Source organism: Astatotilapia calliptera, chromosome 8 (genome assembly GCF_964374335.1).
Source record: "Astatotilapia calliptera chromosome 8, fAstCal68.1, whole genome shotgun sequence".
NCBI lineage: Eukaryota > Metazoa > Chordata > Actinopteri > Cichliformes > Cichlidae > Astatotilapia > Astatotilapia calliptera.
Window position 1 is genome coordinate 13,390,619 of NC_137429.1, and position 24,026 is coordinate 13,414,644.

The window sequence follows — 24,026 nt, forward strand, 5'->3', positions numbered from 1 at the left end:
TGACCGATATGTGTCGTTGGCAAAAAGCTCAGAGACAAGAGCCAAAGAGCCGTGGAGAGCGTCAAAGCCCGGACACTGGAGCCCTGGAAAGAGAAGTGGGATTATTAAGATCACATAATAGTCAGGAGTTAATAAATGTGAATAAATTATGTTCTCAAATATAAGTCAAATGTTTTTGCAATACAAATTACTTTTAAAATGATTATTTAGCGGAATTTGAAAGCTATAGGAACCAATATGCCCCGGAAGCTGGTAACATTTGAGGTTATACATGAAAAAAAAAAGCCTTACTGTAGAATAAACATCATTCTAATGTATTTAAAGCCACAGCTCTCCCCTCCACACACACTTTGTGCACACTCACACTCCTGTGGTTGGTACAGACAGGAAGTGGGGACATGGTGAGAAAGATAAGAGTTGCCTTTTAAAGGGGCAGAAAAGTCAAACCAAACACTTTGCAATATATGTCTTGATACCTTCTCAATCATCCAGGAAAGTAAATCTCCAAAAGTTGATTCTGTTCATCTGGACGTAGCGTTTTGTGAGAGAAACGTTTCGTCACTCATCCAAGTGACTTCTTCAGTCTCAGCTGACTGTAGTTTTCCCCAATCTTAATCATTTCTTCCACAAAACGCTACGTCCAGATGAACAGAATCAACTTTTGGAGACTTTGCATTATATATCTATATAGACATAAGGTAGGGTACAGCCTTCATACCATAGACATCCAGTAAAAAAAAAAAATCTGGGGCGACTGAGTCAGATTCATTTCACTCAATGGGCCACATACATCCCAGTTTGATCTCCAGTGGGTCAGACAAATAAAAGGCATCAAGTTCAGGGACAAGTTCTTGTTAAAGTATTTTTGAGCAACTTCTTAAGGCAATAGATGAAAACAGATGAGATATCTTGAAGAAAGTGATTAAAATTACAACCCTTAATCTCACTGGGGATGCTGGGATTACAGTTTACAGATTAGGCATAAAACCCTCACATGTACAGTTTCTTTAACAAAACAGTGAAAGTATTTTATCTCAACGCCTCACTATTTACACTCCTGTGCACAAGGTTAATACTGGCATCAGCAGGCTGTGTGTTATAGTGTATTTTGTGAAAAAGCAAAGTACTTAATGACTTCACTGCAGCTTTCACACTGGGTCTTTTCTAGCTGAGAACTCTGGCCTTGTACATAGCCTCACACCACACGACTGGTGCAAATACGATGTTAACTGAAAACACAAAGAACTGTGGTTGCTAACTTTGATGTGAGGGGAAGTAAGCACTCTCAGATGTTCTGTGCTTAGACTTCGGTTTTACACCCCCTCACTGCTTAAAAGCTATTGACTACTATAGTTTAACTGCCTTTTCAGCTTTGCTGAAGCTAAAGTAATCAGTCTCTTCTCCATCTTCCAGCTGCTCCCTTGTCACAGCAGATTATTTGCATCCATCTCATCCTATCTGGAGCATCCTCCTCTGTCACACCAATCCTCTGCATGACCTCTTTCACTAGATCCATGAATCTTCTCTGAGGTCTTTCTCTTTTCCTCCTGCCTGGGATCTCCATGGTCAACATGCTTTGTAAAGTATATCCACCATGTCTCCTCTGCACATGTCCAAACCATCTCAGTTAACAGTTCACTGTTCTGTAGTGAATCCAAAACCCATCATGAGTACCTGCATAAAACAAGTCAGATCCCCATAACAACTTAATGTTTTCATCTTGATGCATGCTCAATCATCCAGGTAAGTTAATGTTTTCTTTCTTTCCCCTGTCGTTCACCTATTGATCATGTTTACATGTCCATTTGATCATTTTTGTGAAGACAGACAAGTTAAAAGAAGAGCTGATGCATATCTTTTTCCTCAAAATCAAATATTAGGATGTTTCCTTGGCAGAGGACGCCCGCTTTAAGTGTCTTTTTACTCTCTTCACATTGTCTTTGCACAAAATAAACTTGTATCTGCTGAGACTATCAAACATACTGTTAATAAATTCAGAACATATGGTTTCCTTTTACATGTCACATTAAACTCTTGACGAGGCAACATTTTTAGTTTTCCAAGGACAATTTGACAGTTTACTTTCTTTCTGATGTTTTAGCAAAAGCAGACAAGCGCACAATGGCTGTGGGATTTAGTAAAATACTGGAAAACAAGCTATTTTTTCTCTTTCTCTTCTCTCTTTTTTGACCAGAAGATGGAGCTAACAGGCTGCAAATGTTCTTTAGAAGTTCTAATGCGCTGAGGCAGATCACACAGATCTTATCCCTGGTAACAAAGTTCAGAATGAAGCTGGCATCTTGTGTTTATATACAAAAGAGCAGATTAGTGATGTGGGGGTGTCACACCAGAATCCTTCTATCAGCAGCAGTGTTAAAAACCTGACTGTCACTAAACTGTGAAGACTTGCAAAGTAAATCTGTAATCATAAAGATAATGATTTTGCTACCATGGAGTATATTCTGTATATTTGTCCTGATTCTGCTCTGTGACTTTATATCAGTAACTCAAAGTGACAGTTCATAAATCTATACAAAGTAGACGTGATTAATCTGGCTTTTTTCATTCAGCAGATATTCAGTTGTTTTGAACAGAGATATATAAACCCACCTGGGTGGATATACGACGCGGGGGGTGGCGCGGTGTCAAGCTGGGCAGAGTCTGTTATAGAAAGACGTGAACAGTTGCAAGTTTTCATTCAAAATAATAGACTGTTAGCCCGGCTGTATTAGCGCAATAACAGCAGCTGCTCGCAGGGTTAAGCTGCTTTTCTAGCATGACGCGGATGGAATACACTGAGCGTTAATGTTGTTTACATGGCCAGCACCACGTAGGCTTTAAATGTGAAAAGCCAAACAGGAATCTGCATTTTAAGGACGTGACTTTGACCGAAAGCGTCAGCTGTGCGCCTCACTTGACTGGAAGAAGCAGTGGAGCGCAGCAGCGCGCAGAGCATGTAGCCGAAACTACACCAGACTGTGGAGTTGAAGTTTTCTTTTGTTTTCTTTTGTTTTTTTCTTTACCCGGAGTGTTTTATTCCATCTGTGGGAAAAAAATAAACATTTAAAGCTGCTCTTCGACATTATTATTTGCTTGGAGCTAAATGACAAGGAGGTAGCGACACAGAAGCACTCAGTGATTTAAACAGGGGAAATCATGGAGAGCAAGGGATTACTTCGCTGTAAGATTGTGGTTGTCGGGGACAGCAAGTGTGGCAAGACGGCTCTCCTTCACGTTTTTGCCAAAGACTCGTACCCAGAGGTAAGGCAGCATTTATTAGAAATAGAAATACGCACAGCAGCCCTGAATGGTGCGACGGCACAGGTGCGTAAAGTCCCCGAAACCACGCGGCAGTGTTTTCACGTAGAGTGAGATCGCTACAAGAAGGCTTGACATTGTGGATCATTGTGGGAACTGATTGATACCTAGTTAAATGTGTGGCCTGTAAACATTTATTATAATGTATTTGTGCCGCCAAAAATATCATGGAAGTTAAAACTCGAAACTGTAAATGGATGTTCTCTTTTTTCTTTTCTTTTTAAAGAAACATTATGGTGTTCTCGTTGTGTATTATTTCATCACGTCAGGATTTTACCGGGGTTTGTGTTAAGCCTCATCTAAAGTGATGCAACAGCATCATGTAAATTAATAACATAATTAGAATTCAGTGGCCAGTTATCACTGAATTTTTTTTTGCCTACGTGCGCTTTTGCGCACCGTGTCCGTCTGTTGATGTGGGACTTTGCAGGTTTGACCAGAACAACAGAATAACCGCCTGGGAGCTAGATTGTGTGCTGTGAGACGCGAGATATTAAACCCGGGAGTGTGTAATGTTTTATAGTGGTGACCGAAAACCGAATAGAGGCAAAAAGTTCGCACAAGTAATACTTTGTCTCTCAGAAGTAGTACTCTGTCTTCTTTACTTGATTACATAATTTTAATTACACCAATAAGACATCTGAAGTAAGTAAATATATATAAGTAAATATATATATATATATATATATATATATATATATATATATATATATATATATATATATATATATATATATATATCTTTTTAAGAACTAGTTTATGACAAAAAACTTACAGATTGTGAATGGATAAACCCCAAAGCATACTTTTTCAGCAAAACTAGAGAGGAATGCCGACTAAACTCACTAACAACAGGAAATGTGTTTAGTGAAGAAGGAAGAACTTGTGTTCCAAAGGAGGAGAATTTTTATGTGATGCAGGAAATGCATTCTGTCAGACTCTTGAACTGTTGGGATTAATCAAACCAAAGCTTTTTGAACTAAAGTTCAGAACTTGCAAATAGGTCAAAGCAAAGCATTGGACTCATCTACTTTCCACACACACACACACACACACACACACACACACACACACACACACACACACACACACACACACACACACACACACACACACACACCATCTCTCGCCTCTTGACATTCACAACTGCACTTACCATCCCCACAGCAGCTATTTGAATTAATTAGGAATCTGACTGTTTTGTCATGAAAATCACACCGTCTTTCTTTTTTACAGTGGGCATATCATCTCCTCCAAGCTTTGATCTAATTTTAGCCACCACACGCCTCTCATTTCAGAATTACGTTCCCACGGTGTTTGAGAATTACACGGCTAGCTTCGAGATTGAGAAGCAGAGGATCGAGCTCAACATGTGGGACACATCAGGTGAGATTCCCAATCATCTCTTTATGTTCTCCTTTCAACTCAAGATTATCACACCAGAGTGATGAAAGGTGTGCCGCATCATCAAGCCGTGATGAGGTTACTGAGCGAGGAGCTCCAGATCGGCAGACAGCTGACTCCTTGGAGTGTTCCGCAACTTCCAGGCTGTGGGCCAAAAACATGAACAACCACAATGTGTCAGGATAATCTGTTGAGAGTACTGACTGTTGTTGTTTTGTTTTTTTTAATTTCAAAATGAATTAATCTAGTCTGGGATGCAGAAACATAACTTGTGTGTATTTATATAACTTCAGTCCTACTTCAGAGCTAATCTGACACTTTCAGCAGCAGCTGAAGTGTTATGTGAGGCCTCTGAACAGCTTGTTATTCAACACATACCTACTCCGAGTAACAACCACAGCTAATCAACACATGAAAATGCAAATTAATTGCCTGCATACATGATTTTGATGAGGATTTTGGCATCTTGACTGAATTCATGCAACATGGCACCAGTTTATTTCAGATAACAAGTGTTCTCTGTCCACTTGTAGCGCTGAGAGCTTGCGAAGCTGTTGCACAAACTCTTAAATGTGTTCACTGAACATTTTTTGATTTACAAAGTCATTATATCTTTTCAAGACTTCACTTTGGAGAGATGATCAGACGGAGGGCCTCTATGGGTCTCCAGATGTGCATTAACTCTCCCATTTTAGCCTTTAGACCCCTTCATGTTTCATTTCTACTTACAAAACTCCCCAAAACTTGTTCTCACACAGCGTGAGAGCAGCTTTACTGCAAAGTGCTCCATTAACCTCCACCCGTGCAGACAGGGAGACCAGCTAGGCAAGCTGGAGATTAAGAGCTGCTGCAGCTGCCGAGGCTGCTTTGCGGTGGGTGAGGCCGCTTTGCGGTGTTTAAACAACACCCTGCGAAATTACCGGCTGGCTCACGCACACACCTTTCCCTCACTAAAACACTTAAACAGTAATTTACTCCGCCTCGGAAAGAAATGCAATTCACCTTTTTGTGCGAAGCAGGTGCCGTTCAGAATTGTTGTGTCACATTATTGGAATCTGAGCGGACATGACGCTCCCAGTTGTGAATGAGTTTATGAGGTGTGAGGTAAAAGAAGGGCCAGCTTCTGTCAAAAAACTCCATAAACATGTATAAGACAATAAAATCTGCTTACTTGTGCTACTGTGAAAGAAAAAGAGGAATTAGATTGTAATGTGCATCACTTTAGGAGGGTTTACAGAAGGATTTACTCAAGTCAGAGGGATTTTTCTTTATATACGGGCACCCCAAAATGTTGCATGTCTAACTGAAAGGGATTTAAAAAGCAATACTATCTGATTTTATTAGAATTTTTTATACAAAACTATATTATAACTAATAAATGGTACTAGAAGCTATAAAAAGAAGCCAATTCTGCAAGCACCAGTGGTTACAATATTAGTTTTGTGTGCTCATTAGATGCCTTGATAAGAATCAGACGAGAGAACATTTATTATACAAAGACATGGCCCCATATTGAGCAGCAGTGGTTAACGGGAGCTGATCCAACTCTGACCTTAGGTGGCTTCTTCCAGCTCTCTTTAAGTGAGGAGGAGACATGTGTGTTGCCTTGCAGCATCCCTGCCAGCTATTCTGGGTTTGTGTCAGGAGACAGGTGCATCGGCAACTACATCAGTAACACCACAATTCCCTCTGGTACCTGCTGTGTTTTACTAATAGCTGAACGGGGGGTTACAGTCACCTGGTGTGCTTACATGGAACTTTCTGTATATACACTGCTGCAATACCCTTGACTTTTAAACTTGCTCCTGCTTACTTTATGCAATCACAGATTTATGTGATTTGATAAAGAACATGCTTTATCTGATATGTGTGTTTGTGACATGTGGCATGGCAGTGTGTGCAGTTTGTTTAACCGCAGGTGAACTGACTCAATGAAATTGAAGTTCTGGATGAAACACTAAATATAAAAAAAACCCAATCCCAAGCTTCAGAGCACCAGAGGTTTCAAATATATAAGAGCAAAAACTCATCACACATTTTAAGCTATGAAGCTTGAACTCCAGTGTGGATGACAGGGGAGGAGATAAGAAGAGAAGGATCATGTTGAGTTGTTGTAGAGGCTCACAGATAGGAGAGTGTATTAGGCAAGGTGCCAGAAGCGGTCTCTGAGCTGCCCGCTTATTGTGCAGAAACAAACAGTGGATTTAATTAATCAGGCACTTGCTGTGTGACCGAACACTTGCCCCCTGTCTCTTTCATTCTTCATCTTGCCACACAACCCACCTCCTGCTTCCCTCTGCTACATCCAAACATGCTTGTAGTTTAAACTCCCTTCCTTGTAGGTTAAACTCTTTTTTTCCCCCTGCAAATTTAAACTTTACCCTGAATTTATTGCCCACTGGCTCCTTACACTTCCTCAGTCTTTCAGTCATTGTCATGTTGCTCTGTTTCTGTCTTCAGTCATGTGGCGCTGCAGGTGAGACCAAGTTGAGATCAAGCTCAGATAAATGGCAATGGCATTCCTGTAAAAAAAGAGACCCTTTCTAAATGGTTCTGCACCATTTCTATCAAAACAAGGCTGGAGATGGTATGCCATCACAAAACTAAATCAATGAAAAAGAAGTGCATTGAGTGTATTGTAGTTAAAATACACTATACCTTCTATGTCTCCTCATCATGACACAGAGACTCATTCACTGTCCTGTAGTCCTGTTGGCTGGATTTTTGCAACTCATTATCATAAAGATGTTGAAAAAGAATCTCCAGTTAATCCAAAACGGTGCAATGAGACTTCCATTGGCCACGCATTAAATAAATAACACTGACTATTTTCGTCTGGGCCTCCAAACTCCGCAGATTGAGCCCCATCATATCTTAATGATGGCATAGTATTATATTATCCCAACAGAGCACTTTGCTCGCCGACTGCAGACTTACTTGTGGTTTCTAGAATTTCTAAAAGCAGATTTCAGCTCCTGTGGAACCACCTCAAGAGACAGACACCCTATCTACGTTTAGGATCAGAATAAAACATACTCTTTGATAAAGCTTATAGCTGGGGCTTGATCAGGTGACCAGGATCCATCTATTAGTTATGCTGCTTTAGGCTCAGACTGCTGCGGGACTTCATGCAATACACTCAGCACTTCCTCTCCACTCACCTCTTGGTACTCCCCATATATCTCATTAAATTCTTGTCTTATTTCTTCCTTAGTCTGTGTTTTATCCTGTCTCCCTTTGTTCTTTCAAACTCCTCACCCCCCACCACCTCCTAAAACCAGTTGAGGCTGATGGCTGCCTCTCCCTGACTCTCATTCTGCCGGAGGACTCTTCCTGTTAAGAGGGAGTTTTTCCTTCCCACCATTCCAAAGTGATTGCTCATATGGGTGATCAATTTATTGTTTGTGCTTTATGCCTAATACTGTAGGATCTTTACCTTACATTAATGGCTTGGATTGACTGTTTTTGTGAATGTGATTTATAAATAAACCTGTTTTGAACTGGTTTGGATACTTTAGTATTTACCTAACCAATCAACAGTGACTCCCAGAGCAATGCTGTCTGGTTTATGCAACATGGGATGAATGCAAAGTTAATCACTGGTTTTAGTACAAGATGATGATAGACTGGATCTGATTTCGAATCACTGATGTGGTTGATTCATTCAGAGGTCTTGAATGAAGATATTCCCCCCCCCCCCCCAAAATCTCTAACTTTCAATGGTTTAATCAGTATTTGCATATACAGAGATCAGCCTTGAGGTTAAATAAATAACACTGACTATGTTTGTCACAATGCAATTCAAGACTGGGCCTCCAAACTCGGCATATTGATCCTCTACATAAAAAACTTAATTCACAGAGGCCCCCACACATTACAGATATTACCTAAAGGTATAAGTGTACCCCCAAAGATGGATCAGAGATGTTTTTGTTAGGAGCAGGCGTGGCTACCCAATATGAGGTAGGCATTTTTAATGCTTTGGGTGAATGGTATGGGCTTTTATTCTAATTCATCTTCATAAAAAGCCTCTGCAATGTTTAATGGACAATGAATCCCATGGAGTCATCAGATCACAATAAAAAAAAAAATTAAAAAAACAACTAGAAAATAAAAGTAGTCTAAAATTGCAAGCATTATTGATTATGATGACACAGCAGTTGTGTAGCAAGAACTTATTACTCTTCAAATAAAAAACAAATAAAAGTGCTTAAAAATCTGATCCCAGCTGACCTAATTTTGTCATAACAGTTTATATGTCTAGATTTGCCCTTCTCTGCAGTATTCTCCTCCTCTCTTTAATTTCATCAATTCTTCCTAATATCCCCTCAGGCTGCCAGCCTCCCACCCGGCTCCTTCTCTGTCTCTGTCTCCAACAAGTCAAGGTCAGGAGTCCCACTGTATTGGGGCAGTGCCCTCTCAGCACTCTTGCTCTTGATTAGCTTACCTTGCGTTTTCTTTGTCTGTCTCTCTATCCATCTTTATCTCTTCCTCACTTTTCACTCACTCCTTTTCTCATTTCCCATACTTCTTTCTCCCAGATTCCGGCATATGGCTCACTGTAATCTGTCTTTATACGCAGCGACAAAAAAAACAAAACTGAAGCAAAGCATCCTGGAAGCAGCAACAAATCAGTCAGAATGCACAGTTAGGTCCTTAGATATTTGGACGATGGCATAATCTTTGTCACAATAAACCCAAACAGTGGGTTTCTTGATGATTTTTTTTATTTAGGGTCATTGTCAAGGCTCATAATTACAGACTAAGACAATTCTAAATATAAGGATTGTTTTTTATACCTGGATGAAAATCCTTTGCAGTCAGTGACTGTGTGAAGTCTCAAACCCTTCATTTTGCTCAATAGCCCTGTACACTACAGAATTCAACCTGCTACTACTATCAGCAGTCACATCATCAATAAGCAGTAGCTACATGGGCCCCATACATGCAACCTACATCTGCATACATTCTGCAATCCTCCACTTTAGTGTTTTTCTGAGTTCCTTCAGGCTGAGCTTTGTTTGTTTTTTAAAGTAAAGTAGCAGATTGTTGATTTGACCACTCCTGATATTTTTGCTGTTTCTCTGACAGGTTTTATACTGTGTACATATATACAGTATTTTTTAGCCTGAAACCATGAAACTTGTAGCTGCTTTGGAATACAAATGTCCTACTGTAAAACCCAGACAAAGGTTTTTACAGGGATGAGGAAGTAAAAGAGCAAGAAAACAAAAAACCAAAAAATCCTGTAGAGCCAAGGATGGCTTGCCAACAATGAGCTCAGGAATGTCTTCAGTTTGGATGTTGGATACTGTTGTGAATTCCGGCAACAACTTGCACTGCACTGGTGCTAGGCTTGGTTCTGCCTTTCAGACAGGGAATGATCTCAAATGTGCTTATGGAACATTGTATTCATTTACAATAAGAGTCAAACCTCTCACAGCATGTGCACATTTGCACTTACTGCAAATGTGCAGACTTGGCAGCTGTCTGCAACTGAAACAAAGAAGGCTGAAGTGACATGGTATGGATTTTTTGCGAGATGGTGGAAGAAGATTGTCATGGAAAAATGGGCAAAGGTGAAGCAGAGGCAAATTGGAGCTGCGAAATAAATAGTGCTCGACTGAGTGAGATAACGACCCCTCCTATTAACGAAGTCTGTTATGAACAACAGCTTAATTATATTGGATGCATTGGAAGATGTGAACTGCTTAAACAAAATCAAACTAGCATCACAAGCGGCGTGGAAGATGTTTGAAAGTCTGCTGTGTGTAGACGTCCAACAGATCAATCAGATTTTGCACTGCTGTTGAACACAATGTCCACACAGAAGTATCCCATAAGTGACTGAAATCATGGAAAATCAGTGATGATGGTCTCCTCGATTTGCATTGGACCTTGTATTGAAAATTCCAGTGAACAGCGTACAAAAGCAAAAATAACCATAGATATTTTATTTGCTTAATATGCCATGGAATAACAAGGGAGCAGGTCTCACCTGACCATGAAACTGCTTGTCAGTTCATTACCTTTGAGCCTCTGAACATAAAAATGGCTGTAATCCCTAAACAGATATCACAATATTTTTTTTAAACAGCTTGAACTGAAGCTAAAAGTCTGTACTTCAGTCGTGACTGATTGCTTTGAAACCCACTGTAATGGTGCGCAGAGGCAAAATGACAAAAAGTGCATCATTGCCTAAAATAATTGTGGACCTAACCGTATGTGGGAGCTAATTAAATGTTTTCCACTGGCTCCCAGTGTGATTTTATTTTGCTGCACTGATTGTCCTGTGTGGCTTTGTTCAAGTCAAACATTTTTCTAACTTGAGCCGAAAGGAATTCAGATTTCACGAGCATCTGTTTTACTCAGTTATCAACCGATCTTTGAGTGCGAGGCTTAAAAAGGTCATAAATCAGATTAATACATAGACTCCAGGGATGGCATTTACATTCTTAGCTAATTGTATGGTATTAATTATGAATATGCCCTAAAATGACTTTTCCCTGGATACTTAGGTACAAATAAATCATGGTTTTATTATATTAAACTTCACATTAAATAGAACTTTGTCCTGGTTCACCTTCTAACATTATTATTTCTTAACTATTGTATTTGGGAAAGTATATTACAAAAAGCTAACATAACTACATATATATATATATATATATATATATATATATATATATATTTATATAATATATATATAATATAATATATATATATATATATTTTATATATATATTTTATATATATATATATATATATATATATATATATATATATATATATATATATATATAAAATATATATATATATATATATTTTATATATATATTTTATATATATATATATATATATATATATATATATATATATATAAAATATAAAATATATATAAAATAATTTGACATACCTCAAGCTTTTGTTCTTGTCCTAACCTCCTGACAGCCACCGGTCCTCTGAGACCAGTGAGGCTTCAATGAAATGGATCAGCCTGCTAGTAACAAAGTGCATAAACATTCATTTAAAACTGATTCTTTGCTAGGTTCTTTGTTATGTGCACACACTCCTTCATCCCTGAATGATTCATAGGTGAGTGTTAAACAATCCTCTCAAAAAGTCAGGTACATGGACTGGACTGAAAATGAGCAGAACAAGCAGCCAATGTTTCCTTTTTCAGCCCTAAAATCACCCTTAGATCTGATCGCTGTCATCAGCAACATTTTCTGTTGCAACGTGTTGCTCTTTTAAGATATAAATAATAAACATTTCTCTAAGACGCACCTTAAATTACTTGCTCAGAACGAAATGGCACTGGGCAACAAGCTGCTAAACATAATGGAGTCAGGTGTTTTCTTCAGGAAATGAGCCCGACATAGCTCAAAGGAAAGTGGATCGTGCCGTTACATTCAGAAACATGACTCTAAATAAATGAAAATGTTACTCTAATGTCAACCTGAAGTATAAATGCGCAGCTGTTTTGGTTCCTGCTCCTATCGAGTAGCTAAAAAATTGCAGAGTGCTTTGTTTCAGCATATTTCACACACGCAGAGTGTGGACACTTAATGAAATGTGACCGTTTGGCTTGTGCGCCTTTCTGTCAATGTAAAGAAATGCCGTGTAGCTGAATTCTGACCTTATTCCCCCACTGGGGCTAGATGACACTGAAATGACTCAACTCTGCATGATGCACCTGCCACAACAACAAAGGTGTTCAGATCACCTGGGTTTTACAGGTGACTGTGTGAACATGTGAGGTATGAGTTAATAAAACAACCGGCTCAACCTGCATTATCACACCTATAGCAAGTGAACAGTGAAGGAATGCACTGTTCTGAATTCTACTTCAAGTTAGCTTCCTGCTCACTGGAACTTTCCTAACTTCCTCGAGCCGACAGGGACATGCCACGACATGTTAAAACACACACAGATACTTAAACACACAAGCAGTGAAAATACTGTTTGCCCCGTTGAATCCAACCTTCCAATCTATCCCAGGTCAGCAGAGTCTGTGGCAGAGATTTCCTCAACAATCCATCATTCATTTATGAGCTCTTTTTTATGACCCCAATTACATGTTGGCTCCTTGAAAGCAGCACCCAGATGTGCTTTAAGCGAGCGTCTGGGCAAACGAGTGGCACTGGCTCCATGACAGGACGGAGCGGAGAAAATGGTCTGGTGTGTCGAAGCGTTTCAGAGGCTTTTTGGATAGAAGTGTGGATAGCAGGGAACTGGGTTTGTAGTCCAAGTTCTGTTGTTTTTTTCTTTCCTACTGAACATGTGCAGGGGTGTGTGTGAGTAAGGGTATGAGTAAGTGCTGAAAGAGATTACACAAGTGGGAAAATATATAAATAGGGACAGTGAAGGGATGGAGGAATGTAGAGTCCTGGTGGAGTGCTAAGTGCTTGGAGTCGTGGATGGGAGACGGTATATGCTGAGTGTCAGTAGGGTTTCATGGTGCGAGCTTGTGCTCCAGCCAGCCGGGTCTCATTCTCCTCTGCTCATGCAGTCCATTAGAAGACCAAGGGTGCATTTAAAATGAGTGGCCTAGATGCGTCTCTACTCCATTCCCCCGGGACACGGAGTCTGTTTCTCAGCTAGTACCTGTAGTGTGTAACTCAGCAGTCTGTCTAAGACTTTTGAATGAACTTGAGCACAGCGAACATCATCATTCATTTAAAACATCAGGTAAAACAACATGACATTTACCACCCAGCACAATGCGCAGACTTACGGAGACATTTTTCACGCACTAACGCATATGGCAGGTGGCATATAGAGTATACTGCATGCCTGTTACAGCAGCTCTTCTCATTTTTAATTATATGCCTTTATTCCTCTGCCAGCAATTTGTGCTTAAAATGGGAAATTAAGCAGTGCAGATGTACTTTCTAATAATTGGTTGTCATCTCTTTTTTCTTATTTCTTTTTAAACCTTCTCCATGACTCCTCTGCCAAAACAGGAACTGAGGCAGAGGTTTGTTTGTCTGTGTTAGTGAAACTGTGCAAAAACTACCAATCTTTATATCATGATATTTGTTGGAGAGCTGAGAAAAGGAAGAAGCCTTTCATTTTTTTTTCGTCTTTGGTTCACCTTTGATAAAATTGCACTACAGGGCGTTGGTGGAAGACAATTACATTTTTTTGTAGAGCAGAAGCTGCTTAGTTATATATTCTCTCAGTATTTCATTTTTATGAATAATCTATGAAGGGACTGTTTGTTTCTTTTTGTTTTTCATGATGCATTTTCATTTTTGTTTACAGTTCATTATTTTTGCTTATCACGGGTCTGGAAGCTAACAGGTGTTAGCCTGTGTCGTTGATATAAATGTAGTGAAGTACTGCTGGTCACTTCAATACATGAGTTGCATAAGTTTTAGCTAATGTAATTACCATGGCAACATCATGGCAATGTCATGGCAACTGGGTATATCACTCATGTAGCACGTTGTCTGACAGTGTGTTTAAAATATTTACTTTTAACCTGATATAACACATTCCAGCAGCACAGGAAAAAGAAAGGCAGAATTTACTGGTTAATCCAGATAAGTAGAATGATAATAAAAGGTCAGAGTACAATAAAAGTCCTTGGAACTGGTTAAATGTGCTCCAACATAGCAAAAAGTTAAACCATGAGAAGAAAATTACCTGTGACTGTAGCTCTACTGCTAACTTCCTTTAGCATTTATTTAATCTTTCGTATTCTCTGTTATATTCTGGTTCCTTTTCTTGATTTCGTAATGTTTAGTTATTATCTTTTGTGATCCCTTTGTTCCCCCAGTCAGACCCCAGTATCTGTCTGGTCTTTGTGTAGCTTCTGTCTCGTATCTAGTCACAGGCTTAGTATTGGTTATGTTTCCTGTTTTATTGTGATAGCGTGTTGTCTAGTGTTCCCTTATTATTAATGATTTGCTCCTACTTTGTTTCCCATGTGTCTCCACTTCCCCTAACCACCCGTGTGTGTGTGTGTGTGTGTGTGTGTGTGTGTGTGTGTGTGTGTGTGTGTGTGTGTGTGTGTGTGTGTGTGTGTGTGTGTGTGTGTAATGTCTCAGTTTCCTCTTGTCCTTTGTCAGAGTGTACTGTTCAATTTCTCGGTGTTGGTCTGGTTCCTGATCTTTGGCTCCTAGAATCTCAGTTTCTTTACGAGTTTATAGTTTACAGTTTTCCCTTAAGTTCTGCGTTTGAATCATGTAGTTAAATATATCAGCTCAATAAAGGGCTCGCCTTTACTTAAACCTCCACCTGCCTCTGTGTCTGCATCTTGGATCCTTCTGTACTCACTGAAAAGATTTTATTACACACTTTGTTTAGACACACAGGCCACTCAAGGGGTATATCCACTTAAGACCCTCTCCATCCCTTATCTATAATGCACGATGCAGCTTTGACCACTCACTTCAACCCCCCAACACCTGCCATTACTCCTACAGCAGGAGGTGGTGGATGGTTTTGACCTTGTTTCTACTGCATGTGATTCACCATAATTAAAGTACAAGCATGAGTGAACCTGGTTTTCTGTTTTCTGTATTCACGTTAAAGTAAAGTAAAATCCCTGAAAAACAAAGTAATTAAGTGAATGCGTGCACACAAAAGACAGGGATGAACCAATAATGAGAACGATGGACCAGTTGATGGAGATGCGCCACAGAAAAATGAAATGAACTGTTAATTTAAAACACACATAATCTACACAGAGGGACGGTGTCAGGGTAGGAATAGTGATCCTGAAAATGTTGATGGTTCAGCTTTCTCTTACTGAGCTCAGGTTTGCATTCACACTGTGTCCCTCAGATTAGAAGGGGCTTGCTGTTTCAGCTACTTTTCATTGCTTCTAACAAATACACTCTTGGCCCAACTATTGCAAATTGGTGCTCCTGATTGGACAATTAAGTTCATGACAATCTTTATAGTGGAAATTGTGCCGAGCTGCAACCAACAATTAGGCACACACACTCGGTTCATTCTCAGTAGATCACATCAGAAGACATCAGAAGACTATGAATGTACCAATTCATGTACCAAATTTACCTTTAATTGTTATTAGTTATAACATAAGATTTACATTTGAAAAGATTTACTTTGTTTGACCCAAATAATCATTCAGAAATGATCAAAATCATTTTCTGTCGGTTGATTAAATGTTTGGTTGTCGTACCTCCAACTTCTTAAATGTCATGGCGCATTAAAAATAATTACCGACAAGCACAAAATGTGTAGTCGTGTAAACGCTGCGTTTAGTTACCACTCGATGACATTTCAGCTCTGCACAGAAGAAAACTGTGATTCTGTTTCTTAATTAACTCAAATTTAGGCAAAACACTTTAAGAGCTTAAGAGCTTACTAGATCATGCAAATTTGTGATATTTAAACTACATTCAAAAGGTCTGGTCCAGACAAGTGGTGAACAACGAATGTTTTTATACTTTAAGTTTAAATGTAGAATGCGGTGCATGGAGTCACATACAGTTGGGCTGGTTGAGGCCCAGATGCCAGTCTGTTCCCTCTGTCATTAATTTAAAAGACTCCTGCTGGATTACTGCTGATTTCAGGCAAAGTATGCTCAGTGGCAGCGCTCTCCCTCTATGCCTGTTGAGTTAGAAAAATAACATCATATACAGTTTTTCAGCGAAATCCAGCCAGGTTACAGCTGCTACTTGGCAACACTCTAAATGAAAAACTTTAGCTAGGCTTGGGTATAAACAGAGACAGTGTAATCTTGTTCCTGATGGCTCATAATTTGAAGAGTTTCCAATAAAGAGCTGGTGCCACTTCAGCGTTCAGCAAAATAACAGACAGATCACATACTCCAGCATGAGTGTGGTAAAGAAAATCCAAATCTGTTGTCACATTGCTGACAACCACATTGTGCAAAATGTGTCTGTCTGTGCCTGCGACTGCCAGGACCAGCTTCACTCAGTCCTCCACGCTGCTTTTCAGGCTATTATTGTTCAGTATTCAAGCAGAGAGGTATGCATAACAACAAGCACGGTGTGCTCTGGTTACATGAATCTCTGATTCATGTACACCTAAAATGGATTATTCTCAGTACAGAAGAGAACGGCTTACCTGAGGAGCAGTCCTAGCCTTCTCCTCGTTTTTTCCTATCAAAATAAGAGTTCCAGTTATCATAAATGTGGTGCGTGACGAGGTCATGGCATTAATTGATTTATATCAGCTATTAAGAATAAATAGAAAACTTCTGTAACATGAATTTTTTTATTATCTAATGGCAGCCGTCAGTGGATGGATTTACACTTGTCATGGTTCAGCTACCATCATCCTGACCATATATGACCATCTGTTATGGCGTGAGCAAAGTTCCATACAAAGGTCGTATGATGACCTCTGTGCTGTCTCCATGGCAACTGAGAAAATTCCATCTGTTTATAAACGGTACTTGACTTTGACCCAATGGGTCAGGGGATGTGCGACCGAGTATGATGTAATTAGACTTTTTCAGGTGCTTCACTTCCCAAACACAGACAAGCACAGAGTCCAAGGGGTTAGAAGACTGATATGATATATCATCACTTAACAAGTTCATAATATTTGATTGATGGAGCATAGGCCTTTCCCTCAATCCCTTATATGATGAATTTATAACACAAGCTTTAATGGCTCAGTTACATTAGGAATAAAAAGAGACACAATCTGCTGGAGAATAGCTCTTTCAGTCACTTTTGATTGCAAGATAGTTACACAGGTCTCCTGATTGGGTAGCAACCTGTCCCCAAACAGTTGCAGTTTAACTCAGACTGACTGAAGTGATTGACGAATGTAAAGGTTTGCAAATAATCACCATCTCATTGATAAATGCATACAAGTCTGTCAGTCTGCGCTGATGAGCGCACAGGCAACACATCTGCAAAGGGGAGTCAACTGGTTGCCACCTGTTATATTCTGGTTTTATTCCTACGCAAAAGCAAGATTGCTGAGAGCCTTTGCAGTTTTGCAGTAAAATTGCAATCCTGCAGTAACTACGTCAGTATTTTTAGAGCAGTTTCTGACTTTCTGTTTCAGCTCTCTCAGGACTTTAAATGTAAGTAGTTAAATTGTGAATGTGAATTTCTGTGCATGCAAACGGCAACAGATTTGGAGTTTTCACCATTTAGCAGTGAATCGCCATATTATCACAAACAGATTGCAAGTAATTTTCACCTTGACCCTGTTGAAATGCAAACTGATACAGTGAAATCCGTCTTATTGCTGTTTTATCGTCGTCTTGATGCCCCGTGGTTCCCGTCTTCAAAGCAACCAGTTCAAAGGCAACGAGATCACGGTTCCATTTGCCGCAGTCGCAATAATTTTGTTAGTGCTGCAGTCTCCAACCGCTGTTTTCCTTAGTGTGACTTTAGCACAAGAATATTGTTATCTCCAAGTCTAGATAACCCTGATGACATCATTAGGTTGCTCGGAGATGATGTTAGACATCAAGCATTTGTTTTGATTTTGGCTTTGTTTGCTCCACTGCCCTTAGATTAGAAACATTAAAACGCTCTAATGTGTCTAGAAAACTTTGTAGCTCAATAGCTTTGCAACTCGCTTTGTTTAAGTGGCAGACAAAGAGATAACAGAGGAAAATGAATAAAACTTTTATGTTAAAATGATGATGCTTTAGCTTTTTACAGAGCAGCAGACAAAGCAGCAGACTGTCTGCTCTGCACGGTGTCTCAGAGTGTTTACGAATGTACGCCGAGTGATCAGCCTCGTGGAGCATGCATACAGAGTGGACTCTATCGCTGCCTGGTGCTCAACCGAACTTACAGGCTGATTCCATATTGTCTGCATATTTCACACAGCATGAGTACGTAGCACTAATGCTCAGCCACTGCAGGGGGCATTATTTATATGTTCGAGGCGTAGCAGATGAATGCATTAATCAATAGCATTCATTTCTTGTGCTGTTTTCTGTCTGGATGTATTTCAGGAATGAAAACCCAAACTATTTCTTCAGAAGGGCATGACTAGGACAAACAGGATTTTAATATTAATGAACATTTCTGCGCTGTGATGAAAGTTGGCAGGAAAAAGCGCCATAAGAGGGGATTAATAATGATTTTCTGTGCTAACATCTCAAAAGGTGTGTGTGTATGTGAGTCTGTTTCTTCAGAATCATGCAGCTATGCATACAAAAGGCTACGACAAGTCTGATTGTCTCTTATCAGCAGCTTTACAGCTTTGAGCTTGACTAACCCGAGACATTACCCAAAATACAGCACAGGAGGTTTAATAATGAGTTTTTACAAGTTCAGACAAAATATAAAAAAGAGATATCTCTGGAGCACATATATAAAAAATCACTAACAAGATTTGGCATATTAAACATAAAATAGATAATATTCCTTCCTTATTTTCTAAATTAAGAAACCTGCCCATCGGGGATCGTTTAAGGCTGCTCCTCAAGGAATTCTGCTTCATAAAAAGTGAACTTCTCTAAAACGTGCAGGTGGCTGATGAATTAAACAAAAAACAAACAAACACAATAATTAAAAAAGATTACGAGGCTACAGATTCTTAAACTGGACTGATCAAATATCAGGGAGGATTTTACCGATAAGGCCATTCAGAGGATGGGGCGCTGCACTGGAACTGTTGGCGAGAAACATTTTCGGTGAGGTAAAGATTTTCTTTTCTACCATTTTTCTTAAGAGCAGCACACTGGCACCATGCGTATGACAAACGTTCTTGTTTACTACGCGCTTCCCTCATCAGTTTACAGCGATGTGAAACAATTAGTCAGGAAGAAGTGTTGAAATGATGGAAACGCTTTTTCCACCAAAACTCTTCTCCTTGCAGCTTTTGTAGTGTGAGCTGTTTTTTTTTTTCTTTATTGATTTACACTCAACAGCCACTTTATTAGGTACACTTTACTAGTACTGGGCTGGACTCTGCTTTTGCCTTTAGAACTGACTTAATTCTTCAATCGACAACGTGGAAACATTCCTCTGAGATTTTGGCCTGTTTTCACTCGACAGCATCGCTCAGCTGCTGCAGATTTGGTGGCTGCACCTCTGAATTCAGCTCTTGTTTGAGAGGTTTTGACATGGAGCATCCCCCTATACATCCCCCATCTACACCACCACCACTAGCATGAGACACTGGTGCAAGGCAGGATGGATCCATGCTTTCATGTGCTTTACATCAAATTCTAATCCTACCATTCAAATGAGACCAGGCAATGTTTTTTGAATCTTCTGTAGTCCAATTTTGGTGAGCCCATGTGAACTGTATGATGCTGTGTCCCATCTGTTTCAAGGTTTATTTGTTACGCGTTCAGAGATGCTCTTCTGCAAACTTTTTGGTTGTAACAAGTGGTTATTGTAGTTCTAGTTGCTTTCCTATCAGCTCAAAGCAGCCTCGGCAGTCTTCTCCAACCTCTGGCATCAATCTGTATTCTTTGTAAACCCTTAGTGTGAGAAAACTGTAGCAGATCAGCAGTTTCTGAAACAATCAGACCAGACCGCGTGGGCTTCTGATGCTGGGTTTGAACTTCAGCAGGTTCTCTTGATCATGTATATGATTAGCTGGCTAATTATTTGCAGGTGTAACTAATCAGTTGGCTGGTGAGTGTGTCCTGTATGGGGTTGAACTGGATCAGAAGACATTAGTGATTAGTTATTTTAATATGTCACTTTCAGTTCTTCAAAATTGGAAAAACATATATGCAGCTGTAGCCCTACATCACCTTCCCAGGTCTGCCTCCTGTACCTTGAGGATATTTCCAGACAGTGTCATCTGCATCTCGTTGGAGTTCTCATTATCAATTAATAGCCAACGTTTTGATATTTATTAAACATCCAGATGTGATGCAAATAAAGAATCGTGTTTTAAATAGTCTCACAGCTCTGTGTAGTGACCACTTGACCCTATGGCAGCTTGTGTGCACTCAGATTTTTCAAAGCGTTTTGTAGAGTTTGACTGAGAATCCTTCCTAAAATGTAAAATTCAAGCAGCATCAGAAGATTTTTTAGAAGGACAAACATCTCGAAACAGAGAGAACAGCCAAAGGTGGAACACAAGTGGATTACATAAAATTACACGAGTGCTTGGAGAGTAAATGCGTATGAGTTACAAACAAAGAGGAAAAAAGGAAATGCAGATTTTTGTAAGCACCAAACATCAAAGCATGAAAACCTCATGTGGAGTCACAGCATGGTGCTGCTGTTTCCCAGACTGCTTTGCATCACTGTACCAAACATTATACATCAGCCACACATCTGAAACATACTGACATTTATTTTCTGTAGATTGTTTACATCCCAGAGTTTTCCATTTGTGGAAAGTGCATCTGGTAGTACATTTCGGGTCCAAGCTACATCTGCAAACTCTTCTTAGCTGTAAATGCAATTAAACATCCAAATCTTGTTCTGCATGATGGCTGAAGCCCGTGTACTCTGAATGCCTTAAATGACACTAACGTCGTTTCTTTGAGATTGCTAAATTCATGCAGTACCCCTGAGGCGTCGCATGTGTCTTTTATGAGTTTGATCAGAGGGTTTTACTCAGAGACAGATGGACTGATCTTGCTACAACAGCAGGAAACTCCCCATGAGGGGCATCATACTACAAGTCCCAGAGAGCGTCAGAAAAGCTCAGATCAATACACATTAGCCTCTGCTCGAGTGCTGAACATGGATTAGCTGACTTCATGGAACCTTGAAGCTTCCAGTGTCTGCATGTGTGTCTGTGTGTGTGTGTGTGTGTGTGTGTGTGTGTGTGTGTGTGTGTGTGTGTGTGTGTGTGTGTGTGTCAGCATGGACGGGACAGACAGCGCGATCAGCAATCCGCCCAGTGATGTTTAAAAGATCCCAAAGCGCAAGTCCATCTTTTCAGACGAACTGCAAAAGTTGCAACTGCAAAAAAATTTCCCTTAATCTGGTATAACACTGACAGGTGATATGAATAACACTGATTATCTCTTCATCATGGCGCCTGTTAGTGAGTGGGATATATTAGGGAGCAAGTCAACATTATGTTGTTGGAGTTGATGTGTTGGAAGCCTGTAAAATGTGCAAGTGGAAGGATTTGTGCAGGTCTGAGAAAGACCAGATTGTGATGGTTAGACAAGTGGGTCAGACCATCTCCAACAAAGGAAAGAACAGTAAGGGAACTAGCATCAGGGCGTTCCGATCCAAAAAGTTCATGCTCGTTCTGATAAAAAGGTGTCAGAATACAGAGTCTATTGCAGTTTGTTGCACATGGGGCTGCATAGCTGCAGACCAGACATAGGTGCCCATGCTGATCCCTGTCCACTGCAGAAAGTGCCAACAGTGGACACGTGAGCATCGGAACTGCACAACGGAGCAATGGAAAAAGGTCGGGAAATGGTGGCCTGGTGTGATGAGTCTTGTTTTCTTTTACACATGGATGGCCGGGTGCATGTCAGTCGCTTACCTGAGAAACATGGGAAGAAGGCAAGCCAGCGGAGGCAGTCTGATGCTATGCACAATGTTCTGTTTGGAAACCTTAAGTCCTGCCATCCATGTGTACCGCCTACCTAAACATTATTGCAGACATTGGACGTCTCTTCATGGTCACAAAGCAAAAAAGGTTCAGGAATGATTTGAGGCTTCCAAATTTAAACTGCATATAATGTTCAGCCATAATAAATGTCGTCACATTATGTTATTTCATATACAAGAAATAGCCACAAATATCATGCTTTTTGCTGCCTTACCATTAATTTATCCTACTGCTATGGATTGAAAGGATTTTAATGATGCCAGTAGCAATCTTTCTCGATTTGCTTAATAATTCCAATTCAATTTTCTTTCTATGGGAGATTAAAACGTTCACAGATTTTCAGCAACACAACAGTTTTATTATCTCTGAGTCAGAGCGTGGTGTAGAAAACGGAGTAGAGAAGCAAGTTGGATGCGTTTCAGGTTTGCAAAAGGTTAGCGTCTATGAATTTGTTGTAATGGTTTTGCAGCTGTTAAAAAAAATCAGAGCCAGAAAATAATATAAGGATTTGATAAGCCCGGCGGCATGTAATACTTGTGTAGCTGTGTTCAGTTTTGTTGTACAGAGTTGAACTGACAGGATGTGACTCCAGGCGACTGAAATGAAACAGATCATTACACCGACAAAAATGATTTCTGTGAGTTTGAACATTTGTTGGAAATATTTGGCATGATGCGAATGCACAAGCTAATGAAATCTGTAGAACTGGACAAGATGTTTTTATAAGTTTTAATGCAGAAATGACAGTCCTAATCAAGAATCACAAAGGACTGACTGCTATAACAAGTATGCGATGCAAGGTTATTGCAGTTAATTTAAACTAACTACAAACTAAAACTAGATGTGAAAAGAAATTATTTGGTTTTGTCTGATGAAGGACATGTTTATTGAGGCTCTGGGTATCTACATGGCTGTGATTTAACTGTTTTTAAAATGTTATGTATTTTAATCGTATAATAATAATAATAAAAAACACGTAAACTAATAAAAAATAAACTAAAACAAGAAAATCCACTCTGGGAACCACCTGGAAAAAAAACTGAATCAAAAACAAAAAGTCAAAAGCCAAAATAAAATAAAAATAAAAAACTATATTAGCTCTAATGTGATGCTCACAATTTGCAATGCAGCAGCAAAGTGACCAATAAAAGCAAATTAAAACTACATTAAGCTAAGTTCTGATGAGAAAACTAGACAGAAACAGAAACTTTAACAGGAAACCTCAGAGGCACATGATATACATAAAGAAATACTGATATTACAGTGTTAAAAAACAAATGCCTAGATTATGATTTAAGTAAATAAAACAGTTAAAAGTGTAAAACATAAACCACCACCATTTGAACACATTTCTAAGTACACACTTCCCCCCCCCTCTAAACTGGCACTTGCTTGTCCAAACTTTGAGAACCCCTGATTCGCAGGAGGATCACTGCATTTTGTTTTATTTTCATTAACATCCCGACTACTTCGGAGTCAGAATTGTACGTCCTTTGGCATTTTGCAAGTCGGCATGAGTCTCAGTGATGGTACCTGAACAAAACACATTACTCTGCATAGTTGTAGCCTATATAGACCTGGTGTAAGAGGAACTGCTTACTGAGCATCTCTGCAAATGACTTCTTTTACAACATCTCATCCTACTGCCCAGAATGAGCGAGCAATATTTCATATAGAAAGTTTGAACTTGCATGCCTGTGTTTTTCTTGCTTCTCTTCACAGTTTTCTCTGTGACCTATATTTCTGCCACTGACACAAACCTAAAGGAGAAAACGGTGTCATAATCAAATAAGAAATATGTAAAAATGCAAAGGACCAACTGCAGAGACAAAGACTCA

The 24,026-nt window shown here is 39.6% G+C and overlaps 1 protein-coding gene across 1 annotated transcript in view; it reads left to right on the top strand.

Moving 5' to 3' along the window:
- Positions 1 to 2,899: 2,899 nt before the first annotated feature.
- LOC113028436 (rho-related GTP-binding protein RhoN-like) overlaps positions 2,900 to 24,026 on the top strand; it is a 33,887-nt gene continuing 12,760 nt past the window's right edge. The window contains exons 1-2 of the mRNA XM_026178695.2: positions 2,900 to 3,261; positions 4,617 to 4,704. Coding sequence (XP_026034480.1) covers positions 3,157 to 3,261; positions 4,617 to 4,704 — 193 coding nt within the window. The 5' untranslated portion in view covers positions 2,900 to 3,156. The remainder of the gene's footprint in view (positions 3,262 to 4,616; positions 4,705 to 24,026) is intronic.